The 13,159-nt window shown below is 43.6% G+C and overlaps 1 protein-coding gene across 1 annotated transcript in view; it reads right to left on the bottom strand.

The window, feature by feature from the left end:
* Sspn (sarcospan) overlaps positions 1–12,795 on the bottom strand; it is a 36,132-nt gene extending 23,337 nt beyond the window's left edge. Inside the window, exon 1 of the mRNA XM_059256996.1 lies at positions 12,590–12,795. Coding sequence (XP_059112979.1) covers positions 12,590–12,787 — 198 coding nt within the window. The 5' untranslated portion in view covers positions 12,788–12,795. The remainder of the gene's footprint in view (positions 1–12,589) is intronic.
* Positions 12,796–13,159: the final 364 nt, after the last annotated feature.

The raw sequence follows: 13,159 nt of genomic DNA, 5'->3' as shown, positions 1-13,159 counted from the left end.
GGCTGTAGATTAGAAAAGCAGTTGAATGCTTTAACTGCTGCTTAATGGGCCATCCTAGTAGGAACATGGAAGACAGAGGTACTGAGCGTGATTTGATGAACTGTGGGAGGCTACCTCAAGAGGTTTCAGAGGAGAAGAATTTTAGTATGTTTCCTAGAGATCATTCTTGTGATATCTTGGTGAAGGAAGTGGCTGCCTTTTGCCCTTGTCTGAAGAGTCTGCCTGAGGCTAAAGTGAAGAGATTTGGATTAATTCCATTGGCAGAGGAAATCTCTAAACAGCCTAGTATAGATTCTGTCATATGGTTTTGGTGGTAACTCTAATGAAGATTTATAATGAAAAGGAACTAAAGAAAAGCTTAGAGTCTGGTGTGGTGGTGCATGCCTTTAATACCAGCACTGGGAAAGCAGAGGCTGGTAGATCAGAGCAATGGTTATATGATGTTTTGATCACATTCTGATGCTCTCAAAACTAACAATAAAGCCGGGCGGTGGTGGCACATGCCTTTAATCCCAGCACTTGGAAGGTAGAGCCAGGTAGCTCTCTGTGAGTTCAAGGCCAGCCTGGTCTACAGAGTGAGATCTAGAACAGGCACCAAAAGCTACACAGAGAAACCCTATCTTGAAAAAACCAAACCAAACCAAAACAAACAAACAAAAAAAAACCTGATAATAAAGTTTTTTTGAATCAGAGGGTGGAGCTAGCTACTAGCTACTAGCTGACCAAAATTAATCATAGATGTTTTTGGAGAACTGAGGACAGTAGACACCGGAAGTAGTAGGGCAGGTTTGAGAGAGGGTCTTGGTACTTTTGGATGGAGGAATGAAAGAGATAGGAGGTCACTAGTCACTTCTCTGATCACTCAAGTTCTTACCCCAATATCTGACTCCTGAGTTTTTATTGATACAGAATAATTAGATAAACACATCATCTGGTGTCCAATTCAGGGCATGAAATCACAAGGTAGCCACTCACCCCTGGCTTTGCAGCCCTGGAGCTGCTGGCTTTTCCTCCCTTGCCACAGGCCCTCTGAGCAAGTCTGGGATTTTCCTGTTGCGGCCTCTCTACAACAGGCTCCAATTGCATCCATTCCTGACCCCAAACTCCACAGACCCCAAACTCCGCAGGCACTGGGGCCCCAAATGCCCTGAGTGAGCCACGCACAGCCAGCTGGCTCTGCCTTCAGGCGCCCTGGGCCCTCACTTCCTGCCACACATGCTTCTTCCACACATTCCCATGTCTGCTTTCAGGAGGTTGGCTCTCTCTCCCCGTGGGCTGCAGACTTTCTGTGGAACCCTCTTGTGCCACTGTCACCTCAGATCAGGGGCCTCGACAAGCCCCCCGCCCCCGGTTCAGGCTTCTATTGTTGTTGTGACCACCACACACTCTCAGCTCCCAGCTGTTCTCCAGCAGCTGCAGCTGCCCTCAGCCAGGCTGTGCAGCACCTGTGTCTCTGCCCAGCTGTGCTGCACAGTGACAGCCAGCCTTCCACTTCACTGTCATCAGCAGCAGATCTGGTGAGACACCTGGGAATTCTCAAGGGGGTGGTTAGTTTTTGTTTTGTTTTTTTAATTTTCCCCATGTTAAAAATGGGAGACAATGCCATGATGCAGGGAGTAAGGTCTCTGTATGGTTTCACAAGATGGGTTGAAAATGGAACAATTAAATGAAGGGATGAGATTAGGTGAGATTGACATAATATCAATTATAATTACTATCAGTTTGGTAATGCATTTTTTATCCCTAAAAAGGTTGTTTGATATTGTTGCCAAATACAAAAAAAATTGACTGATAACATACAATCCTTAAAAAAACGTATTAGTAAAACTAAGAAAAATATTCACACACAGACAGAGGAGTTTAGAGCAGAAGCTACTGCACCATTGCATTATAAAATTGAAGAGGAACAGCCCAAGGTTATTAGAAAACTAACCTTTATTCAGTTACCATTCAAAAAAGACCACCAGATGATAGGCATCCCCAAGGCTATTCAGAAGTTAACTGGGATCCTATAGAAATGTTAGATTTGAAGAGATTTAAGGAAGCATAGTTTCATATGGTATGCATTCACCTTTTGTGAAACAAATTTTAAATTCATGGGCCACTCAGGACAAAATTATGCCACAAGACTGGAGAGATTTAATTATAGCAATATTGGAAGCTGGTCCTTAGTTACAGTGGAAAACATGGTGGAGAGAGGAAGCCAGGGCCATAGAACAATAAGGTAGGGCTAGAGGTTATGAGATTTCCCAAGATCAAATTCTTGGTGTGAGCCATTTATGCTGATTTGCAAAGACAGATTACATTTGATGATCACACCTTGGCTCTATGCCATACAGCAGCTTCGAATGCTTGGGACAGGGCTGAAGAATCAGGAAAGAGAACTAAGTCATTTACTAAAATTATACAAGGCCCAAAAGAAACCTTCACAAAATCCTTACAAAGATTGACTTCAGCTGTAAATAGAATGACATCAAATCCAGAAGTTAGACAAAAATTAATTAAATCTTTGGTTTTTGAAAATGCTACCTCAGAATGCAAAAGGGTGATTAGGCCTTTAAAGACAAGATCAGGACCCACAGATGAAAGGATTAGAAATATATCTGATATAGAATCTCACACTTATGATGATACTTGGAGAGGAGAAGTTATTTCTAAAAATTTTAAGAAAAATCAAAAGATTAGATGTTTTAATTGTGGTAAACCAGGTCATCTGAAAAGGGATTGTAGGCAAGGTATTCCTAGGAACAATTTTTTTTCTATAGATAATCCCAATAGAAGGCCTCAACTTTCTGGAAAATTCAGGAGATGTGCCAAAGGCTGACATTGGACTAATGAATGTAGATGAACATGGGAGAGGCAAGGTTACCCTTTGCCATCAGGCCCCTGTGTCAAATTTGGTTCAATAATTCCCTGTGAGCACTGAGGAAATCCCTCCACAGAACAATTAAAAGACTGAATGCCTATTGTGAAAAACCATCCTGCTCAAGATGACAGAGCAACTTTAGAAGATAAAACAAAATTTTCAGGAGAAAATATAAAGCAAATATTTGGCAAACTTCTATAAAAGATCAAACACCAAAGTTAAAAATACAAATAAATGGAATTGAAATGGAGGGTTTGGTAGACATGGGGGCAGATATAATAATAATTGCACCAAAATCTTGGCTTCCAAATTGGCTTCTTCAGGAGGTAAAATTTAAGCTTCTAGGGTTTAGAACTTTATCTCAGGTAAAACAAAGTGCAAGATGGGTTGAGTGTATAGGGCCAGAAGGACAGAGAGAAAAATTAAAGCCATATGTGCCTAACATAGCAATAAATTTATGGGGACATAATTTGTAACAGCAATGGAATACTCATATTAACATTCCTCTAATCTCAGAAACAAACCATAAACTGTTCTATGTGTCTGAGAAAAATATTGAAAGTTGTGGTGGTATTTTACTTGTACTGAAATGTGATTTTAATTGTATGTTAATAAATAAAGTTGCCTGGGGGTCAGAGTTATAGAGCCATAGCAAGTGCGTGGCGGTGGTGGCACACGCCTTTAAGGACCTGGAGGGCGGTACATACAGGCAATGACAAGGCAGTCACGTGTTTAGTTTACAACCAATGAGAAGGCAGAACATCTAGACTATTTAAAGACATACACACAGGAAGTAGGCCTCTTTTTCGGAGAGCTCTCTTGGCTGAAGCAGGATAGCTAAAGCAGGAAGGGTAAGGCTCTTAGTTCTGACCTCTTGGCTTTCTTCTCTGAATCGGCTCTGTGTTTCTTATTTAATAAGACGGTTGGTTACATCTACAGAAAGTATTATCAAAAACAGTAACTAACCATTCAGGTTGTACATAAACAGGGTACAACAGCTGCTGATCTTTCAAAGGTACCAACAGCCCTACCTTTAAAATGGTTAACTGACAAACCTGTCTGGGTGGAACAATGGCCTTTGACATCAGAGAAATTACAGGCATTAGAAAAGCTGGTATAGGAGCAGCTAGATGCTCAACATATTGAAGAATTGACCAGTCTTTGGAATTTTTCTGTATTTGTTATTAAAAAGAAATCTGGAAAGTGGAGAATGGTAACAGATCTAAGAGCTGTTAATAAGGTGATTCAGCCAATTGGGTCTGTACAGCCTGGAGTTACCTTGCCTTCTCTATTACCCAAAGGATGGTCTATTGTAGTAATTGATTTAGAATACTTCTTTTTTAATATACCTTTATGAGAACAAGATAGAGAAAAATTGGCCTTCACAGTGGCTACTTATAATAATTCCTAGCCTGTTAAAAGATATCAGTAGAAAATACTCCCACAAGGGATGTTAAATAGCCCTACCTTGTGTCAATATTTTGTACAACAGTCATTGGAAATAATTCTTAAACAGTTTCCTCAATCTATAATTTATCACTATATGAATGAAATCTTACTAGCTGATTCTGATGCAGATACCTTAGAGAAAATGTTTGAAGAAGTAAAGAAAATTTTGCCTTGTTGGGGATTACAAATTGCTCCTGAAAAAATACAGAGAGGAGATTTATTAATTACCTAGGATATAAGATATTTTTATAATAATTCAACCACAGAAAGTACAAATCAGGAGAAATCTATTATCAACTAATGATTTTCAAAAATTGCTGAGAGATATTAACTGGCTATAGCCCACAATTGGATTGACAACTCAAGAACTAAGTAATTTATTTCAAACCTTAAAAGGTGATAAGGACTTAAATAGTATAAGAAAATTATCAGCTGAAGATGAGAGAGAATTGGCTTTGGTAGAAAAGAAATTACAGGATGCACATGTGGATCGTTTGGATCCAGAGCTTGATTGCATTCTGGTTATTTTACCTTCTACACATTCTCCTACAGGAATTCTAATTCAGAAAGAAGAAAATACATTAGAATGGATATTTTTACCACACAAACAGAGTAAAAAAATTAAAGACCTATGTAGAAAATTTTCTGAATTGATTCTGAAAGGAAAATTAAGACTGTGGCAATTGGCAGGAATAGATCCAGTGGAAATTATAGTATCTTTTACTAATGCTAAAATTTCCTCATTATGGGCAGAAAATGAACATTGGCAAAGAGGTTGCAATTTTTTTTGAGAAATTAGCTACAAATATCACAAAAGCAAGAAACTTCAGTTTATAAGAGAACTACTTGGATTCTTCCTCACATTGTATGGGGAACACCAATTTCTGGAGCAACTACATTCTATAGTGATACAAACAAATCAGAAAATGCAGGTTATAAATCAGGAAATATAAGTGGCTCAAAGCCCTTATGATTCTGTTCAAAAATCAGAATCATATGCTATTCTAATGGTATTATTAGATTTTCCCCAAACCTCTTAATATAGTTACTGACTCTCAATATGCAGAAAGAGTTGTTTTACATACATTGAAATGGCTGAACTTATTCCAGATGATTCAGAATTAACTTTGTTATTTATTAAACTACAAGAAATAATCAGAAATAGAAATCATCCCTTGTATATAACACATATCAGATCCCATACAGGTCTAACAGGCCCTCTAGCATAAGGTAAGGATGAAATTGATCAGCTATTGGTAGAAAATGTGCTAGAAGCCTCAGAATTTCATTAGAAACACCATGTTAATAGCAAATGTTTGAACCAAGTTGACACACATGCATGGCATGTACACACACACACACACACACACACACACACACACACCATGAAAACTAGGGGAATACAGTAAACTAAAAAGCCCATGACATCTTGAGACCCCATCCAGCTCCACATTCTGACTGATTTTTATGATTAGCATTTCAGATTGACATGTTCTAGGCTCCCAAAACGAACTGCATTTTTCAATGAAATGGTACCTACTTCAAGTCCAGTGACTAATTTTCATTCTCATCCTGTAGTTACATCATGATTTGCAGGCTGGAGTCTTTGGCGTGGCCTGCATGCATTCCTTTAATGCTGATGTGCTTTCTCAGGACACAACACCAGCTTGCCTGCATGCATTCCTTTAATGCTGATGTGCTTTCTCAGGGCACAGCACCAGCTTGCCTGCATGCATCCCTTTAATGTTGATGCACTGTCTCCAGGGCACAGCACCAGCAAGCAGGGCTGAGTAGACAATGATCTTAATAGAAATGGCAAGGATAGCACTGTGGTGGTGGGGAGTGGGCGAGGGAACCCAGACATCTCCTCAGAGCAAGCTAGAAGTGGATAGCATATGAGAAATCTGAGATTTACCTTATTGTTAGATTTACCTTATTGTTTCCCTCATGGGGGGCCTAAGAGCACCAGTGCATCAACCCCAGAAGTCATTTCTTCTAGCCACAGAAATGCAAAATAAGTCAAGTGAATTCATCTATTTTGTGGTTGTTATTACTAGTTATTTTTTAAGATTTATTTTATTATTTTTTTTTTTTTGTGTGTGTGTGTGTGTGTGTGTGTGTGTATGTGTGTGTATGCAAATGTATATGCAGGTACCTGAGGAGGCCAGAAGAGGTCATCAGATCTCCTGGCTCTGGATGTACAGGCAGTTGTGAACTACCTGATGTGGGTGCTGAGAATCAAACTCTGGCCCTCTGAAAGATTAGCAAGCCATGTCATCTCTCCAGCCTCAAGCCACTTTAAAACATCTTGGAAATCATGAGTCAGTGTTCTGAACATTCCTGGAGCCCTGAGCCAGAATGCAGCAATGACAACACACTACTGTTACTTTAGGGTCTGCTCAAATGCTCTGCATTTCAATATCCAGCTCTATTACTTTAAAATGGGCATACATAAGTTCAGGCAGAAGCTCCAGGTAACCCCAAGTTTGAGAGAAACAGATTTCAATGTGATGTGTTATATGTTAGGGACACACAACAGCCCCGTGGATAGGGAGTTCAATAATGCATTACTTTCTTTTCTTTTGGTTACCCCCAAAAGCGGATGTGCTAGAATTACTCTTACAAAAACATCAAAACTCAGATGATTCATGTGGACATCTCAAAGATGTTTCTGGAGATTAACCTCTAGGTAAACTTCCGAGTGGAATATATCCACAAGTGAATGGTTTTTAGCTCTGTCTCCTCATTATTGAAGGGAGTATCTAGAAATCTGGGCTATCATGGGGCTAGATGCAGAGGTAAAACTTCTCCCACACAATTTTGGGCATCTTATGATTTTGTGCAATCCTAACCTTTGTAGTGGGTAGCTGTTCCAACTTTGACCTAGAAGTACTACTCCCAGTGAGACTTCTGGTAATGGTTACATCTATGACCTGCCCCTGAGGCAGGGCCAAGATGGGAGCCCTTAAGACCCAAGATCCAGATGTGCCAGCTCTCTTGGTTCCTGGTGATCCTGGATGCTGGATGGTAGACCAAGCAGAGTTCTCCAGAGAACCCAGCTGGACTGCACCTCACCTCTCCTGGATCCTGTAACCAACCCCTTTACTAGCTGTAAGTTACCACCCCCAAAATAAACCTCCTTTTTAACTATGTGGAGTTGCCTTAATAAATCCCTCAATAAAACTCCCTCTTCTCAGATTCTCAAATATTCCATGCTATTTTCATAAACTCATTAAAATTTTTATATTTGATGTGAGAATTTCACATGGCTATCAAGTTATTTTCTTGATATCTGTTATATATGCTCCACGGGGATTGAATCGGCCCTGTAATTATTATTCCTTGGTTCTAGCAACCCTGTGACAATCGCATAATAAAAACTATCACCTAGTGGTACTCCAGGTGCTAGACTGGGTTTGGGAACACATATTAAAGTCTCAATATGAAAAATAATGAATATTACACAGTGTGTTTCTAAAAATATTATTCCAGATCTAATTTTTCAAATCTCAAGACTCCTATGTGGAAACTGACAGTACCTTTGGCTTCCTGACTTGATAAAGAGTCTATGAAAACCAGCACCAGACCTTCTGCTCTTCCAGCCTTTCCTCATGACCATGGTGGAGCTCCTTAGCTAGATCAGGCATCTAGCTTTCTCTAGCTGTAAATCATAAGTAATAATTACACTTCAGTCTGACTTGTGATATGTTCTAGATCTACTTGCAAATTTCTCAGTAAACTCTCACAAAGCGGGTGCTTGCAATTCTCTCTTAAAATAACTAGTCATCTTTCTCTTCTGTTATGTCAAGTCTTAGCCAGTTTTGAAACATCCAAATACACCTGCATTTCTAATCCCTTGGAGAAATTTGAAATTGAATTGAAATTTGAAAGAAGTATTGAAATTTTGTGTGTGTGCATATGTTTTGAGACAGGGTGCCACTGTGTTGTCTAGATTGGCCTGGGACTTGCAATCCTCCTGCCTCAACCTCCTGAGTGCTGGGATTACTGCCATGTATCACCATTCCTTGTTCTTGAAATTGTTCTTGAAATACCCAACAGAACTTATAATCATTACACATTTATATGATGGGTTTCAAGACTAGTCTTGAATACAGGAAACATGGTTCCCTTTCTTTTAAGTCCTTGCCTTAAACTCTCTGATATGGTTAATAATATGACACAAATCTCAGAGTTTGGATTCCAGTGGGCAGGATGTGGAGATGATGGAGGGGCTGCAAGCGGAGAAACTAAAGAACAGAGCAGGAGCCAGGGCAGGGCAGGGCTGCGCCCACCCACAATTCCAGCCCTCAGGAGGCAGAGGCAGGAAGCTCAAAGTAAGTTCTCATCAGCCCAGCCTACTAGGTGACTACAGGACAGCTGGGTCCTAGATACAAAAACATCTCACTGTCCTCGGGGGAGGTGAGAAGGGAGAGCGGGTGATGATATTGCCTTCAGGACTGAGATGCCAAAGGAAATAAATCACGGCCGGGGACTCTCTGAGAGGTAATGGCTTTGGAAACACTGGTGTGGGTTAATTTTCTAATGGGCACTATTCATTACTGTCAGGTGTGGTAAGTGCTCAGTCCATCAGCAGTTGGCGATATCCCCCAGCTGCAGGAACACCATTTTAGACTCATGCAGACACCCCTAACAAATGTTACTGAACAGAGAAAAATAAGCCCAAGTTTAAACATACAAGACATCTCAGTTAGAACTGCACTCACTGAATTCCCAGTTGTGGATTCCTTCACTGGCATAAGAAGAGCTGAAATGGCTTGGGGCGTGGAGGCCGGAAGATCGGGAGTTCAAGGCCAGCTACATAAAGTTAGCTATGTAAAGTTCCTACATGAGACCCTGTCTTGAAAACCAAACATAAAATTAAAATCTAGATCGGCGATCTGGTCCAACAATAGGAAAAGAACACACCGAGAATGAACGTCTCTCTCCTAGGTGCTTCACCTGAGCCCCATTTGTCCTCAGAGAGACTGCTTCTCTTCTTATTGCCGTTGTGATTTACAACCTCTGCCATTTACAAGGACTCTGAGCTGATGCCAATGGTCTCCACTGCAGCTCCATTCAACATCTTCCCTTCCTACACAGAAATCTCAGGCCGCCGAAGTATGAAGAGTGGCGTCATTTTTATGGACAGTCACAGTGGAGGAGAGACAGGAGATAGCCTAGCTGGCCTCCCACCATCCCACTGGACTGAAATCTCTGAACATAAATCACCCAGGGCCTCTTTAACCTCTAAGTACAAGGTCTGAGCATGTCACAGAGGCAATGGTCAAAGAGAAGCCACCTGTGTGGGTTCACCCAGATATCCAAGTTGTACTGAGGAAATGCTAACACCCAAACCTCAAGTTAACAGGACAGCAGATTCTGAAAACTGAAGCCAATTCTTATGCCAAGAGGCAGCCTGAGTAAATAAAAGAATGGAGCACACCCAGCTGTGGACCGTGGGGGAGCTTCAGCCTGCATTCAGGAAGGGGTGTGGCTCTGTTCAGCCATGGGTTTGGTGGCAGTGAGCCTTCTACACAGGACAACTTTTCAGGGTCCCCTAGGATATACCAGACTAGACTCCACATCCTAGAGGAAAATGACCCCTGGGAGGGGCCCCCTTCCACACTAATTTTTATCAACCTGCAGAGAGATGCAGAACGTCCTGGGCTAACATCATATTGGTGGACAGTGACCAGGAACGGAGAAAGGTGACATGGTCAAACTGACCCGTGAAACAGCAATTCAGGACTCTTCCGCCACCCTGGGGATGAACCTTGAAGACTGCCACCATCGGCGACTGTTCCCAAAAGCTGAAGCACGGTGCATCACCACCTGTTAGCTATGGGCTGGCGCTGTGTGGAGGTTTCATTGATCTGTTGATTCCTCAGGGTGACCCTAAGGGGTAAGACTTACTTACTATCAATAAAGAAGTAGAACCAGGGCTGGGAAGATGATCAGGGTAAAGTGCCTGGTGCACAAACATGTGGCTCCGAGTCCAGAGCCCCAGCGCCCAAGTAAAAAGACAGGTGTGGCTCCAAGTGTCTGTGACCTCACCATGGCATGAGCAGAGACGGGAGATCCAGGGGGGCTCCTTGGGCAGCCAATCTAACTCAGTTGGCAAGTTTGGGGGTCAGTGAGAGACACTGTCTCAAAAAAGGGGTGGAGAGTGATTGAGGAAGACATCACAATGTTGTCCTCTGACCTCCACAGGTCTATGTGCATGCCCTCCCTGACACATATGTATGCACACATGAACACAGTCACATACACACACACACACACACACACACACACACACACACACACACACACTATCCCCAAACCCCAAAAATTGAGACCTAGAGACAGACATTAACTAATTTGCCCACAGTTATTCAGCAAATAATGTTTGAACCGGGACTCAACACCAGGTGTGGTGTTTACACGCCTGTCCTTCACCATCTGCCTCCTGCCTCTCCCTCCCTGACAGCCTGGAAGAATGCCCTGAGACCAACCACAGACAGTGTGGTCAGGCAAGCACAAGGTCCCTGTGTCTGAGAGACAGGGACACACTGCCCACAGCCCTCATCCTGCCGAGATGAGACGCACCCCCACCTGGCTTCTCAGAGACCCCATCAGTAGGCTGTGGACATGTGTGCTAGATGCTCTGACTACCCAGATTCTCTGTTGAAAGAAAACTCAAGCAGTGCCACATGCTATGGGTGGACTTGAAATGAATCCGAGGCTATAGAGAGGAAACAAGAAGAGAGAGTGCCCTGCTGTGCACCAGGCTCTCCATGCCACACCCAGGACACCATCAGGGACAGCAAACCTCACAGGACCTTTTGATTCTTGAAGATTCAGGATTTCTGAATCATGCCTTAAACATTAAAACACAGTTTGTCCCCCTAATCTAATTCATTTCTTTGGAACTGGTCTTCTTGAAGTTGAAATAAAAGCTGGTCCTCAAAACCAGCTTCATTCCTTACTCTTCCTTTTGCCTAACCTTCAAGGACAGATATTTCCCCCCAGAGTATGTTGACAGCCATCGAGGAGACTAAAATATCCAGTATGTCTGAGAAGTTATTTTTAAAAATCATTTGGCTTAGAAAACTCCAATCATGATAATTTCAAGGGAATTCTCGGGACACAAATTAAACGTTTTAAATTACTCTTCAAAGATTTGTGAGTTCGAATAATCTTAATTTAAAAATATCCGCACCCATGCATATGTATCAGGAGTCTCTAAGTTCTGTACCATACAACATTATGTTGGGATTTCCTTGTGTGGTCAGCAACAACACATGCATACAACGCACCGGCACCGTGAGATGGACCGCAGAAGGGCCGGGGCCCATCTCCACTGACGACCACATTCACCTTCCGGGCCTGAGGGTGTTTTACCTTGTTAGTGGGCTTCCTCGGGCCCAAAGAGGGGTAACAATCCTCACTGTTTCATGCATCAGCTGAAACACTCTGTCTGAAAGTGTAGTACTGGCTTTAGATAATGCGGTATTAAAATAGCAAGCCAGAATCCGACTACAGAGATGCCAGCCTGGCTGTCTCGTGACCTTGGGCGGGGCCAGCCTGGCTTCTCTAACTTGAGGACTATTCCCTAAGAGTGGACGTACAAACAAACTCAAGGTAAAATCTCCGGCAGGGCAGGTAGGTATTCAGTAAGCTGCATCTGTTTTACCTTAAAGAATTCACATACCAACTCAAAGCACTGAGTGCCCACTAGTACGGTCCCAAACACATTTCTGCCGCAGCCAGAAGATCTTCAAACCGCCTTATACTGTGTGGATTGGGGCTGCACTTGCTGTATTCTCTGGCCCTGCCTGAGAACACGATTTCAGGAAGCCTACAGGGCACTGTAGCTTAACAAAACCAGCGTGTCTGCTCCAAGTTCAGGTTTTCCTACCCTGCCTTTCCCAAGAAGAGCTTCACTTTGTGCTTCTTAGGCAGACAGGCCTGGGCAATGGGACAAGGACCAAGCCACACAGGGTGCCTCTGCAGTTGTCTTTGAGGCTGTGCAAGATGACCACAGGGCCTCTGGAGCTCCAGCAGATTGAGAGTCAGGGCCCAGGGAGGAGCAAGAAGCCTCAGGCAGGAGAAGGCCGGAATCCTGCGTCCAGCCTCGCGGCGGGGAGCCCAAGTGTGCCCACAGTCAGTCTCCAAGCAGTTAGGGGTGCAGCTGGGGTGGGGGTGGGGGCGCATGCAGCTGGGTTAGTCTCCACTCGGCCACGCGGCTTGGCATGCCCGCTGGCGCTTAGGCAGAACAGACTCGATGCTTACAATGATCCCAGCCCAGAACGGAGTGTCTCTGACTAGCAGCGAGGGGCTGATGCTCGCCATGAGGAAGCCCAGCACGGTCACCGTGATGCCCAGCGCCAGCTGCAGCAGCGCCAGCAGCAGCGGGAAGCGGCAGCCGCAGCAGGTCCGTGCCTCCTCGTCCACGCGCTCCTGCGCCCCGGGGCTCGGCTTGCGCCCCATGTTCAGGCCGGTGGCAGCTGCAGGGGCTGCGCCTGGGCTGCGGCTGGGCCTGCCTTGTCTGCAGCCAGGGCTGAGCAAATGTGGAAAACACTCTCAGGCCACGAGTGGCCGAGGGGGACCCGAGGGGGGTCGCCAACTGCCAACGCGTAGGGACCCGGAGCCTAGGGCCCATGTGATGGGAATGCCAGCCCGCTATGCTTTTTGGTTTCCAGGACCTGCAAGGCAAGGTGATGAATGCTGAATCCGCTGGCGTTTAATCAATAGATCATTGGACACAAAAACGGGCTCGGCTGCACTAACAGCTGAGAAGTCACTGCCGAAAGTTAAATTATGTTTTTTTCTAAATCTGTAATCCAACTAACAAGGGAGGGA

The sequence above is a fragment of the Peromyscus eremicus genome, chromosome 3 (genome assembly GCF_949786415.1).
Source record: "Peromyscus eremicus chromosome 3, PerEre_H2_v1, whole genome shotgun sequence".
Lineage (NCBI taxonomy): Eukaryota > Metazoa > Chordata > Mammalia > Rodentia > Cricetidae > Peromyscus > Peromyscus eremicus.
This window is presented reverse-complemented; position numbering and strand designations above follow the sequence as displayed.